General features: G+C 46.6%; 2 protein-coding genes across 2 annotated transcripts; one reads left to right on the forward strand and one right to left on the reverse strand.

Moving 5' to 3' along the window:
• Nucleotides 1-24: 24 nt before the first annotated feature.
• On the reverse strand, nucleotides 25-8449 carry LOC130854170 (seminal plasma sperm motility inhibitor-like). Its single transcript, XM_057736933.1, has 5 exons — nucleotides 8404-8449; nucleotides 8120-8149; nucleotides 6537-6600; nucleotides 4445-4632; nucleotides 25-77 (listed from the first exon to the last, which is right to left on the reverse strand). The coding sequence occupies exons 1-5, from the start codon at nucleotides 8447-8449 to the stop codon at nucleotides 25-27; spliced, it is 381 nt and encodes a 126-aa protein (XP_057592916.1).
• A 1925-nt stretch (nucleotides 8450-10374) lies between these two features.
• Nucleotides 10375-12593, forward strand: LOC130853759 (heterogeneous nuclear ribonucleoprotein L-like). The gene has a single exon (XM_057736072.1). The coding sequence runs from the start codon at nucleotides 10375-10377 to the stop codon at nucleotides 11998-12000; it is 1626 nt and encodes a 541-aa protein (XP_057592055.1). The 3' UTR covers nucleotides 12001-12593.
• Nucleotides 12594-13343: the final 750 nt, after the last annotated feature.

Below are 13343 nucleotides of genomic sequence, written 5' to 3' on the forward strand. Positions count from 1 at the left end.
TATTAACATCTGGATAGGAAGCCTCTACTGGGCACGGATGTTAGCAGTGGTAGAATAAGCCATATGTGCAGAAGGGACTGCAGAAAAGAGCGTGAGGACAGGTTATGTTATGGGGGACAGGGCGGGCAGGGAAGGAACATGCCCAGACAGGGCGCTGGGGACTCACTGGCCAGACTGTGGGCAGGGGCGGGGCATCGGTGAGAATGAGAAGGAATGTTAGACCCAAAGCAGAGCGTGTCCAACTGGAATCAAAGTTGAAGCAACTCTGAGAAATAGACTGTTCACTGATGTTTTTCATGATCCCTCTGAGGGGTCACTGCCAGTGTCATCATGATCCCCTTCCCGCCCCCCACCACGACCCATGTCACTTCAGGAACTCCCTGAAGGTCTCATGGCCATTGCCTGCATCCGTGTGGCTGAGGGCTTTCCTTCCAGATGTTTGAAAGCCATCGCCTCTCCTGTGACAGCCGGAGGTCATCACACCAATGCTGCCCAGAACCATCAGTCAGTCATGCTCAGCAGGTGGTCTGTGACAACCTCATCATCACCCTGGAGGTGGTAGGACTCTGGGTGGACACGGTTGCCTGGAGTCTGTCCTGGCACTGTGCCCTGGGAGCCATGCCCTAGCTGGTCACTAGTGTTCCACTTATCATAACCTGCCATCCCCACCCCCTCACCCTGCTCCCTACTGCTGCTCAAGGCACTTCATGATGAGCTGTTTACCCGTGAATTATTTTCTTTAGGTTGATGCCAGGGAAAACAAACATAAAATACCAATGGAGGTTAGAGGTGGTGTATTTACCAACCACATCCCTCAAAGATGCTGCCCATGAGAAGGATGGCCCAGAAAAAAATGAGGAGTGGGGGAGATGAATGAGGGTTCCTGCAGAAAATAAAGTATTTCACTGTTTTGCCCTGAAAAACAATGTTCTCCTGATGTGAGAGTGTAGATGCAACTCCTTGGTTTCTGAGCACCCCTCCCCTGGCAGATGGGGTAGAGGGAGGAGCTGCATGACTCCAGCTGCCAAGCTTGCCCTCCAAGAGTAGGGGCAGAGGCAACGTCATGTCCATGTCTGTCCAGTGGGAGACAAAGAGCATGAACGTCCTCCTTGTCCTGGGGAGGTCCCTCCACTTCTCTCTCTGGTGCTCAAACTCTCTGCTCTTAACTCCTCATCTCCCTCCTTCAACCTCACTTTGCCAAAAGCACACTCCCTGCTCACAGGAGACAGGCTGGAGGCTCTGTGGGGACGCATCTGGCAGGAACACACACACAAGAATCTTCTGCACAGGTTTTGCTTTTGGCCCAACCTGAGCCTCCTCAGAGGCAAGGACAGGAGGAGCCTGAAATCTCTGAAAATGGCAAACGGCCAATGCAGGGAAATTTTCAGAGCAGTCCATCCATCTGAACCCTCGAGAAATTATATAACCCATAGGAAATGGCCAGTCATCAGCCTCAACCTCCTTCTCTTTGTTTCCTTTTCTTTGTTTTTGATTCTTGACCACATTGTCTTTTTCAAGTTTACAGACAAAAAGTTTGAATAGACAATCTAAGTCCGATTTTTGAGGCAGCCATCTGCAAGGTGTCCGTCATCCTAGGGCACATTCGAGTAGCTTAGCGAAGGTCCTGACTCCACAACAGGCCTGGTGGCACAGGGGCCACCTGTCACACAGATTACATCATCCACCTTTATGAGCTGTGTTTGGCTTAGCCTAGAATGGAAGGAAACATGACTCCCATGTTAACATTGGTAAAGACCGTCTGGAGACAAATGCAGCACTTTATTGGAACATTGACAGTACGTCTGTGGTCCTAACACTTATTCATTCATTTAAGATTATTGGTAGGACCCTAAAGTTAGAGTCCCACAATGGTACCCACATTGCTTGAATAAATAAGCAAGTGATACTGTATACTTAAACCACACAGAGCTCTACACAAGCTAAGTGATGGGGCAAAAGGAGAGAGACCTGTCCACCTGAGGGATTCAGGAAGATGTGATGGTAGAGTCAGCTCTTCAGCTGAACTATGATATACTAATAGGGGACACTTGGCAGCTGGCAGGTGAGTCTGGAAGAGTTGGAAGGATGAATTCCTGGCAGAGGGGACAGTGTGAGCAAAGACACAGAGCTGCCCAGCGGTCTAGTGAGTCCAAAACTCAGTGTGTGGTGTCCCAGCACTGAGAGAAGCAGATGGGGAGAAGAGGTTAGAAGGGAGGCAAGGCCAGATGGAGAAAGATTTCATCAAACTCTACTAAGGTGGGTAAACCTTATCCTGAAGGCAAAGATCCATAGAAGGGTTTTCAATAGGAAGTGAAAATGGAAGCTGATTGTTTCTTTTTTTTAATTGGGGTATAGTTAATTTACAATGTTGTATCAGTTTCTACTGTACAGTAAAGTGAAATTCCCTGTACTACATAGCAAGTTCTCATTAGTTATCTATTTTATACACACTAGTTAGTGTATATATGTCAGTCACAATCTCCAAACTCATCCCATCCCCCCTTTTTCCCCTTGGTGTCCATATGCTTGTTCTCTACATCTGTCACTATTTCTGCCTTGCAAACAGGTTCATCTGTACCATTTTTCTAGATTCCTCTTATACGGGTTAATATACAATATTTGTTTTTCTCTTTCTGACTTATTTCACTCTACATAATGGTCTCTAGGTCCATCCATGTCTCTATAAATGACCCAATTTCATTGCTTTTTATGGCTGAGTAATATTCCATTGTATATATGTGCCACATCTTCTTTATCCATTTGTCTGTTGATGGGCATTTAGGTAAGGAAGCTGACTGTGTTTAGATGCCTGTGCTGGATGGTGGAGGGTGAACTGGAAGAGACCAGGATGGGATCTTGCCTGAAATCTACAACAGCAGCAAAGAAAACTCACCTCCAGAGACTCACTTGAGGAAGGGACATCCCAGTGTGACTTTCTGAGTTGGCCTCATCATCATGGTCCACACACAGGTAATGTTGTTCCCGAGGGAGGTGATGACCTTCCTCTGTGAAGAGACCCCCACATTCGCCCTCCTCTCTGAACAGAATAAAAGGACATGGAGGCAGTTCCAGGCCTATTAGAGGCTGTGCCATGCGGGGGCCACTGCGCTTTTTGACCCTGCTAACGATTAGTCTGATAAAATGCAGCATCATTCAAGTCTGATGATTCCACAAACAATGTGGGCTTTATGTTTTACTCTTTTCAGACCTTCTAAAGGGACCCTGATGCAGGATAATTCACAGTTGGCTAGTGGGAATCAGAAGACACGGAACACACCCTCAACAAACATTCTTTATCATCAACCGCATGGCCAGAAAGTTTCCCAGAAAGCTAGGCAATGTCTCACTTCTGCTTCTGTAGAGGTTTTTCTTGTGCAGGTGCGAGAAATAGTAAATAGGCAGCACTCCTGTCTCAAGACAGATCTCAGGGAAATGAGAATCCCTCTTATTTTAAAGATCTTAAGAAGGGATTTCAACCACTCTCAGTGATGCCTGAGACTCCAATACAGTGAAATGAGGGCTTTCAAATTAACATAACAAATCCGGATTCAGGTAAAGAGACTTCATTCGACAGGAAAATAGTAATAAGTAGTTGATCCAAACACAAGATTGGCAAGTACCTAAAGCTCAGTAGTAGGAAGCCTTCCTTTGCAGGGAAGAGACCGGAGGCTTGAAAGATGGAGATGGAGGGATGGGATGAACAGGTGCAATCAGACAGGGGACCGGGAGCTGTCTCTCCTCATGGTCAACTGATTCCACAGGAGTCTTCAAGGAAGATTGTTCTTATTCACAGTGCTTGTCCACCCTTAGTCCCGAGGCAAAGATGTGGATTCTGTGGGGAGGAGAACAACTTAACTAGAGTTTTGTTAAGTCAATTTAATAACCATTTTTTTCCAGTTGGTAAGTGTGTGTGTGTGGTGGGGGGGTAGTTTTGCTAATCATTGATGAGAAAGAAGAAACTATTTTGAGGGACTTTGTTTGGTTTGCCCTAGGTACATACATATAGCAGACATAACATACTTTTCATATAGTATACTACATATATATTCTGCTATATTATACACATCTGCTAAATAGATATATTTTGTATAGCATACTATGTATATTACACATTTCAGATAAATACACTAAAAATACCTGAAATGATCAAGAAAGGGAAATTTTATATTTGAGATAAATATGCCACAAGATGAAAACTAAAATTTGTAAAAGAATTTTCATATCAGGTCTTCTCAAGCCCAAGATCTGGGAATGTAGAAATGCTGGGATAGAACTGGTATGTGTTTCTGGAGCAGCTCACTGGGTCACACTGACTCGCGCTCACCTGGTGATGGTCGAGCTTATTTCAAGAGCCATGTAAACAGCCACATGCCCAGCTCCCACGCAGCCATGAATGGACTAGAGAGGGCCCAGAAGCATGCCCCCACACCACCTATATACTTACTTTCTGGATACGCATAGAAATATATATCAAACGAAGAGGCTGGATGCTGAAATTTTCTGGTGTACTTGATGGTCATGACATTAAAAGGAGATCGATAGTAAATACTTGCTCCTCCACAAAGCTTCAAAAAGTTATCAGATCTTTCCAACCCACTGTGGATTTCCACATACTCTTCATTACAGTCAAAGCTGTAGGAGCAGAGGGAAAGGCAGGCATCAGTGTTCGGAATCATGTTCCCTCCTGCAGGCAGCCTCTCCAACCTGGGACTCTACACAATCACACAGCTTTGCTCACGAGACATCCCAGGCCTGGTGTCCACAGGGAAGGAGAGTCATCATTCTGAAGAGGGGACAGTCACCCAGGGCACCACCCTCCTCCGCCACCAGAGGACTTCCCATCCCCCTGGGCTGCAGGTGACTTCCACATCTCCTGGGTGGCCCCATTTATGGCTCAGGGAAGCCCACAGAGGACTTTGGGATCAGGAGCCACTGTCCTTCAGGCCACCTGAGCGTCACAATACAGCCAACCCTGAGGAATGTTTCCTGGGGCAACAACCCCTGAGCCAGAGGAGGGCCCAGACATGAGTGTGATGCCACTCCTGGTTCAGCCTCTGCATCCCTGGCAGGTGGGGCCCAGGACCCCAGCTCGGCCTCCAGGACCAGCAGAGGTGAGAGGGGCGTCCACCTCCACCGGCTGTGGGCAAAGTGCACATGGATGGTCTCCCTCCTGCTGAGCTCTCCCGTCTCCTTCTCCTGCCATCAGCCCTGGTCCCCAGCCTGTCATCCTCTCTTAGCCACCAGTGTGTCTCCCACAGGGGAGTGAGGCCCCAGCCTCTCTGGGCTAAAACAAGACATGGAAGGGACATCTCACAGGGCACACGCCTGGCACCCTTTATACTAACTTGCTCCTGGACAGACGGATTCCTGCCTTGGTGCCAAGGACAGTCAGACCCAAAGTCAATCTTTGAGAAAGTCAAAACGACAATAAGAGGGAGTGCAGAATAACCCACTCCTCTGTGTCTTCTGGAAATGGTGATGCTGGCAATGCCTGCCTCCCTCAGCCCTGGGCTGGGGTTGGGTGGGTGATCTGAGCCCCACTGTGAGGCAGCATCTCTAGGTTGTCCTCATCCCACAGAGCAGCTCCTAACCCAGTGGGAGTCCTGACCCTGTGGAAGGTCTGGAGTGGCAGTGCCCTCAGTGAAAAGATAACATCACCCATCTGGGCCACCCCTGTCAGCTGTATGTTGCTTGATCAGCAATTGAGGGAAATGTAGCTCCTGTGTTAATATCTGTGAAGACTAATCTTCTGTAGAATGCTGTAACTTGTTGCTACTTTGGCAATGCTTTCTGTTACCATATTATTTCTTTCCTTCCTTCCTTTCTTCTTTCCTTCCTTCCTTCTCTTTCTCTCTTCCTTTCTTCCAATTGTTCATTCAGTCTTTCATTCATTCATATACTCACTAGTTTAAAAATATTTCTTGACCCCACAATATAAGACTCTCTTTCTCATAGGCACAAACTAAGACATAGGCAGGAGTGATATTACGCTGTAACTCCACCCAGAGTTTTGCATGGGGTAATGGATGGAGCACAAATCAGAGAAGATCTGCCCACCTATCGACAGAGTCAGAAAAGGGTTTCAGGTGTGATGGAAAAGTTGGTTCTCGAGTGAAATCATCAAATACAAAATGAGGACCCTGAGCAGCTGGTGGTGAGTCTGGAAGAGGTAGAAGGATGCATTCCAGGCAGAGGGGACAGTGCAAGCAAAGGCTCAGAACTGCCCAATGGTCTGGTGGGTCCACAGCTCAGTGTGTGATGGGTCAGCTCAGGGAGGGATCAGAGGGGAAAAGAGGTGAAAAGGGAGGGGAGACCCAGCTATACCATGAAGGGATTTGAAAGTGATGCTAAGACAAGCAAACTTGATGCAGAGGGCAGGGGGCCATTGAAGGGTCATTATTGCGGAGTGACACGAAGGCAGGATATGTTTGGATGTGTGTGCTGGACGGTGCAGGGTGAACTGGAAGAGGCCAAGTGGGACACCTTCCCATAAAACTACAACATCAGCAAAGAAGACTCCCGTCCTCAGCACTCACTTGGCAGGGGGTATTGCCAGAACAACTTTGTAACCTGGGTCCATCTGGATGGTCCAGACACATTCTGTTTTCAGCCCGACGTGGTTGGAGATTCAGCCGGAATCGTCTCTGATGATGCCCCCACAGTCACTAAACCCTACAACAGAATAAAGGATTTCAGGTGCCAGGAAGCAGTACTAGTTTCCTGGGGGGCTGTGCCATCCCTGCGCCCCGCCCCACTACTGATCATCCTAACCTCCCACTGCCCTGTTCACAACCAACATCCACAATCCAAGTTTGATGAACCGCCAAATTTTGTTTTTATTTTAGTCTTTTAAGAAATTTTTGATGGGCCCATATCCCTTACTACAATTAGTTCTGACAACTGTGAAAAAGAAATTAAAACACTTCTTCACCAAATCATTCTTTATCATCAAGACCATGGCCAGATTGGAGGTCAAAAAGTGGATACAAACCCCTTGTTCTGCCTCCTGTAAGTCTGCCTGGCGCAGCCTGAGAAATAACACAGAAGCAGCTCTTGGGGCCCTGAGGGGCCTGAGCCCCCAGCACCATGAGTGCCTGCTCACTGTGCAGACCTGCAGGGCGGGGACAGGACCTGCTCAGTGAGCCTCAGGCACCACACGTGGAAGGGAGGATACACAGAGCACCTTCCTCAGGGCCGTTTGGGATCTAATGAGCTCACGTGTGTGAGGTGCTCAGCCAGGACCTAGACCTGGACATCCCTAGAGCATCCGCTCCAGCCCTGCTCAGCCTGCACCACAGGACACTCTGCTTCCCTCTGACCCGGGGCCATCATGATGCCCTGCTTTCCTCTCCCTGCAAAGCTCTCATTTCTGACACTGGACGTGGCAATGCCCCTCAGCCCTGCTGACTCCAGCCTTTAGGAGGCAGCTCCATCCTCCTGGGACACCTGCTGTGTGGAGACGGAGCTCCTTCCCCCCTCCCCTAGTGAGGCTGCTCCTGAGTTTGGAGGAGGTGGTGGGGTGGAGAGAAGGGACGGGGGAGTCCTCAGAGATCCAGAGAGACTGGATTTACGGATTGTGAGGACTGGGGCAGACTGTTAGGTGCAGAAAACCAGTTCCTGGACTTCCTAGGTGGCACAGTAGTTAAGAATCTGCCTGCCAATTCAGGGGACACGGGTTCGAGCCCTGCTCTGGGAAGATTCCACATGCCATGGAGCAACTAAGCCTGTGTGCCACAACTATTGAACCTATGCTCTAGAGCCCAAGAGCCACAACTATTGAGCCTGTGTGCCACAACTATTGAAGCCCATGTGCCTAGGCCCATGCTCTGCAACAAGAGAAGCCACCACAATGAAGAGTAGCCCCCACTGGCAGCAACTGGATAAAGCCGGTGTGCAGCAATGAAGACCCAACACAGCCAATAAATAAATTAAATAAATAAATAATTAAATTTCTAAAAAGAAAAAAGAAAAAAAAAAAAAAAAAGAAAACCAGTTCCTTTTGGTCAAACAGGTTCCTGGTCCATGAAATTTCCTCCCAGAGAAGGCATTTGTGCTTCAACACAAAAGCACATCTCTGTGTGAGGAGGGAAAGTGGAGAAATAACATTGTCTGTACTTACTTCTGTTCCATGCACTTGAAACCAGTGTAGCTGAAAGACACCAAACTGAAAAACAAAATGTAAACTGGAGGTTACAGATGGGTCAAAGTAAGAGAGTGAACATGCACCGCCCTGCACAGAGAAGCTGAGTGTCGAGAGTGGTGATGAGCACTGGAGGAAATGCATCACTGCCCCCCGCAATCCCCCAGCTTCTCTGTCTGCAACAAACAAACTACAAAATCCCTCAGTTGAACAGGACGCAGAGAGAGAGGCCCAGGAACAAGGGCCTTGGGGCCAGGCTTTACCTGAGCTGAGCAGCAAGGCCCAAGGGATGGCACTGGACAGCTTCATCTTCCCAGGCCTGGCAACAGCCTCAGGACTGAGCCTGGCCCTGGAGGGCCGGGACTATATAGCCACAGCTGCTGACACCTGATCTCCTCCCTCCCTCTGGAGCCCAGGCCAGCAGGGCTGAGGGAGCTGAGGGGCTGCGGGAGCCTGGGGTTCTCTGCAGGGACGCAGGCTGCCTGCTCCTTACCCCTTGTCTGTCTCAGACACTCTCTGTGTCCTTTCTCACCCAAACTGGGTAACAATCGCCAGTTTCTTCTCTTCCTCTCCTCTTTCTGTGTTCCTGGATGGAGGATGACATGTTGATCATAGGCCACTGGGACCCCCTGTTTGGGGAGCCCTTCTGCTGGGGTTAAGCTACAGCACTGTCACCTGTAGTAACTTGCAGAAACCTCACAACACCTTGGACAGGATGGGAACTGAGACCCAGAGAGGCCAAGGGACTTGCCCACATCACAGGGTGACCGTGGCAGAAGCAGGACAAGGTCTGACCTCCTGGCTGCCTGGTCTCTCTAAGAGCCCTCCTGTGTCACTCAGGGGGAAGGCACAGAAACAGCCCCTCATCTGCTCCAGGAGTGGGTCAGGATGGGTGGGGCAGCTGCAGTACATATCAGCCTGTGTGTGGTGTGTCCACAGCGCTGACACGTGTACACATGCTGGCATTTGTTTTATGTTTATGATACTGAGACCCATGTGGCCCAGTCCAGTGAGGGAGTCCCTGTTATAAGAACGCAGCAGAAGCCCCTGTGGAAGACAGTCTGGTAGGTTCTCACCACGTTGCACAAGAGTATCCACACGGCCTAGCTTTCCACTCGGTATTTAGCTGAGGAAATGAAAGCATATGTTCACACAGAAAGTTGTGCATGAATATTCATCGCAGCATTATTCATAAGAGACAAAGAGTGGAAACAACGCAGAGGTCCATCCCCTGATGAGTGGGTAAATAAAGCACGGTCTGTCTATACAATGGAAGTCATTCAAGCATGTAAAGCAATGGCAGCCCCATTGCCTTCCAAGGACCAGTAGCAATTACACACCAACCAGGAGAACATGATGTCCATTTTCCTGACAATAAACAACTCTGAATTTTTTCAAAATTCCTTGCTGATTAGAAATGCACAAAATAATACCTTTAAAAATGTGCATTTCTCTGCCCATCAACAAATGAATGGATAAAGAAGATGTGGCATATATATACAATGGAATATTACTCAGCTATAAAAAGGGATGAGATGGAGCTATATGTAATGAGGTGGATAGAACTACAGTCTCTCATACAGAGCGAAGTAAGTCAGAAAGAGAAAGACAAATATTGTATGCTAACTCACATATACGGAATCTAAAAATGGTACTGATGAACTCAGTGACAAGAACAAGGACGCAGATGCAGAGAATGGACTGGAGAACTCGAGGTTTGGGAGGGGGCGGGGGTGAAGGGGAAGCTGAGACGAAGCGAGAGAGTAGCACAGACATATATATACTACCATCTGTAAAATAGATAGTCAGTGGGAAGTTGTTGTATAACAAAGGGAGTCCAACTTGAGGATGGAAGATGCCTTAGAGGACTGGGGCGGGGAGGGTGGGGGGGACTCGAGGTGGGGGGGGAGTCAAGGAAGGGAGGGAATACGGGGATATGTGTATAAAAACAGATGATGGGGGGAGCGGAAACGGAGGAGGAGGGAAAGGCTGAATGTTGGCTCCGTGATTAAGGGGAGCGGCCGCTCCGGAGCCTCCTCCCGGGGCGCCCTCCTCATCCCGCCTGCTCTCCGCACACACCCGGCTCCTGGGCGCGCGGCCCCCGCGGACGGCCCGGCGGCGTAGACCTTCGCTAAAGAGGCGCTGCCCGCGGCCGGGACTGGCCAGCGGCGTCCGAGGCCCGCGCCCCGCCGCCACCCCCACCCGCCTGCCGGCCGGTCCCTCCGGCCGCCGCCATGTCCTCCTCCTCATCCTCCCCCAGGGAGTCGTACGAGGAGGACAGAGAGTACGAGAGCCAGGCCAAGCGCCTCAAGACCGAGGAGGGGGAGATCGACTACTTGGCGGAGGAAGGGGAGAACCGCCGGGAAGCGACGCCCCGGGGCGGGGGCGATGGCGGCGGCGGCCGGAGCTTCTCACAGCCGGAGGCAGGTGGAAGTCGTCATAAAGTTTCTGTTTCACCCGTTGTCCATGTTCGAGGACTATGTGAATCTGTGGTGGAAGCAGACCTTGTGGAGGCTCTGGAAAAATTTGGGACAATATGCTATGTGATGATGATGCCGTTTAAACGGCAGGCTCTAGTGGAATTTGAGAACATAGATAGTGCCAAAGAATGTGTGACGTTTGCTGCAGATGAACCCGTGTACATAGCTGGTCAGCAGGCTTTTTTCAACTATTCTACGAGCAAAAGGATCACTCGGCCAGGAAATACTGATGATCCATCAGGAGGCAACAAAGTTCTTCTGCTATCAATTCAGAATCCTCTCTATCCAATTACAGTGGATGTTTTATATACTGTATGCAATCCTGTTGGAAAAGTGCAGCGTATTGTTATATTCAAGAGAAATGGAATACAAGCAATGGTTGAGTTTGAATCAGTCCTTTGTGCCCAGAAAGCTAAAGCAGCACTTAATGGAGCAGATATATATGCCGGATGTTGCACACTAAAAATTGAATATGCAAGGCCAACTCGTCTAAATGTTATTAGGAATGACAATGACAGTTGGGACTACACTAAACCATATTTGGGAAGACGAGATAGAGGAAAGGGTCGCCAGAGACAAGCCATTCTGGGAGAACACCCTTCTTCGTTTAGACATGATGGCTATGGATCCCATGGTCCATTATTACCCTTACCAAGTCGTTACAGAATGGGCTCTCGAGATACACCTGAGCTTGTTGCCTATCCGTTACTGCAGGCTTCTTCCTCTTATATGCATGGAGAAAATCCTTCTGGTTCAGTTGTAATGGTTAGTGGATTACATCAACTAAAGATGAATTGTTCAAGAGTCTTCAACCTATTCTGCTTATATGGAAATATTGAAAAGGTAAAATTTATGAAGACCATTCCTGGTACAGCACTGGTAGAAATGGGTGATGAGTACGCTGTAGAAAGAGCTGTCACACATCTTAACAATGTCAAGTTATTTGGGAAAAGACTTAACGTTTGTGTGTCTAAACAACATTCAGTTGTTCCAAGTCAAATATTTGAGCTGGAGGATGGTACAAGTAGCTACAAGGATTTTGCAATGAGCAAAAATAATCGCTTCACAAGTGCTGGCCAAGCATCTAAGAATATAATCCAGCCGCCCTCGTGCGTGCTTCATTATTATAATGTTCCATTGTGTGTCACAGAAGAGACCTTCACAAAGTTGTGTAATGACCATGAAGTTCTTACATTCATCAAATATAAAGTGTTTGATGCAAAACCTTCTGCCAAAACACTTTCTGGGCTCTTAGAATGGGAATGCAAAACTGATGCAGTAGAAGCCCTCACAGCACTAAATCACTACCAGATAAGAGTTCCAAATGGTTCCAATCCCTATACACTGAAGCTTTGCTTTTCTACATCATCCCATTTATAAGAAGAGAAGAGCATGTTACAGTTTATGTTTACCTTTATTACAAATTTAAAGCTACACTTCATTTAAAAAAAAAACTAAAATGGTTGATCTAATGTTGCCTTGCTTACTTTGATTTAAGATCCTGTTCTGTAATAAATATTTTGCCTTGAGTAAATTTGTTGCAAACTTAAATACTGAATTGCTTTCATTTTAAATAGAATATCATAATGTAGACTATCTACAGCTTCCTTGTAGATTACACAAATATATGATTTCTAATCTTATTTTTCTTCCACAGTGAAAATATATTTGCATTCTTAATGCTAATTATCTGCAAGTATTTTTCCATTGTGTATGAGATTAATGCAGGTGAAAGTATTGCATTTTAATATTATAGAATTTCTATTATATGTTTAGATGTTTAAGTATGTTGCAGTTATTCATATTAAACATAACTTGTATTTATTAAGTATTTTAATCAAGTTTGAGAATAACATTGCATATATTAAATTTTAAGTACTACAGATTTAGCTGATTTTATATTTCTGAGAGGCTAACAGACATATGGATACACTTGTACAGTATGCACTCAAACTTATTTAAATTGGTGTATTTTTTTTTCAGTCATTGTCCATTTGTATTGACATGCCTCTGTTTCTAGCTCCAGTTTGGAGATTTTATGAAGATACAACAATGAGTTAATGTGTTCATCTTCATTTGTTGCATGTGACTTGATCTTGAAAACACGTCTGATATTTGGCATTGAAATTTTAATGGAAATTATGATTAACAATTCCTCTTCTAGATAATCTGAGATCTGTGGATGGGCTTTAGGGAGTCTGTGAACTCCCTAAAATTATGTGTAGAATTTTGGGTACTTGTATTTTTATTTCTTACTCTTAAATCCATTAGTAATATATGTATTTTTCTACATGGTACAAGGTATAAGGATCTAATTTTATTTTTATTCCAAATGGATAGCTATTTGTTTCAATACCATTTATTAAACATTCTTTCTCCCCTTGAAAAAAAAAAAAACAGATGATGGAACTTGGTGTACCCCCAAAAAAATAAATTAAAAAAAAGTATACTAAAAAAACCAAAACAAAACAAAACAAACAAAAAAAAACATATGTTTGGTAGAAGGAAAAAAAAAAAAAGAAAATGTGCATTTCTCCAATTTCCAGTGAGTTTGGCCTCATTCCCTATGTTTCTAGTCCAACAGCATCTCCTTTGTGAAATGCCTCTTCTTCCATATCTTTTGGCCAACTTTCTAGTTCTATTGCATCACTCATCATTTCCGTACGGATGGTAGAAAATTTCTGTCCTTTCTACCCCCATCTCTCTTCCTAGAGGCCCTAATG

This window comes from Hippopotamus amphibius, chromosome 5 (assembly GCF_030028045.1).
Source record: "Hippopotamus amphibius kiboko isolate mHipAmp2 chromosome 5, mHipAmp2.hap2, whole genome shotgun sequence".
Taxonomy (NCBI): Eukaryota; Metazoa; Chordata; class Mammalia; order Artiodactyla; family Hippopotamidae; genus Hippopotamus; species Hippopotamus amphibius.

Coding starts and splice junctions, on each gene's coding strand:
- LOC130854170 (XM_057736933.1), bottom strand. CDS start 8,449: ATGAAGCTGTCCAGTGCCATCCCTTGGGCCTTGCTGCTCAGCTCAG. Junction 8,150..8,403: donor GGCCTTGCTGCTCAGCTCAG/GTAAAGCCTGGC, acceptor GGTGTCTTTCAG/CTACACTGGTTTCAAGTGCA. Junction 78..4,444: donor TTTCTATGCGTATCCAGAAA/GTAAGTATATAG, acceptor TCTTTTCTGCAG/TCCCTTCTGCACATATGGCT.
- LOC130853759 (XM_057736072.1), top strand. CDS start 10,375: ATGTCCTCCTCCTCATCCTCCCCCAGGGAGTCGTACGAGGAGGACAGA.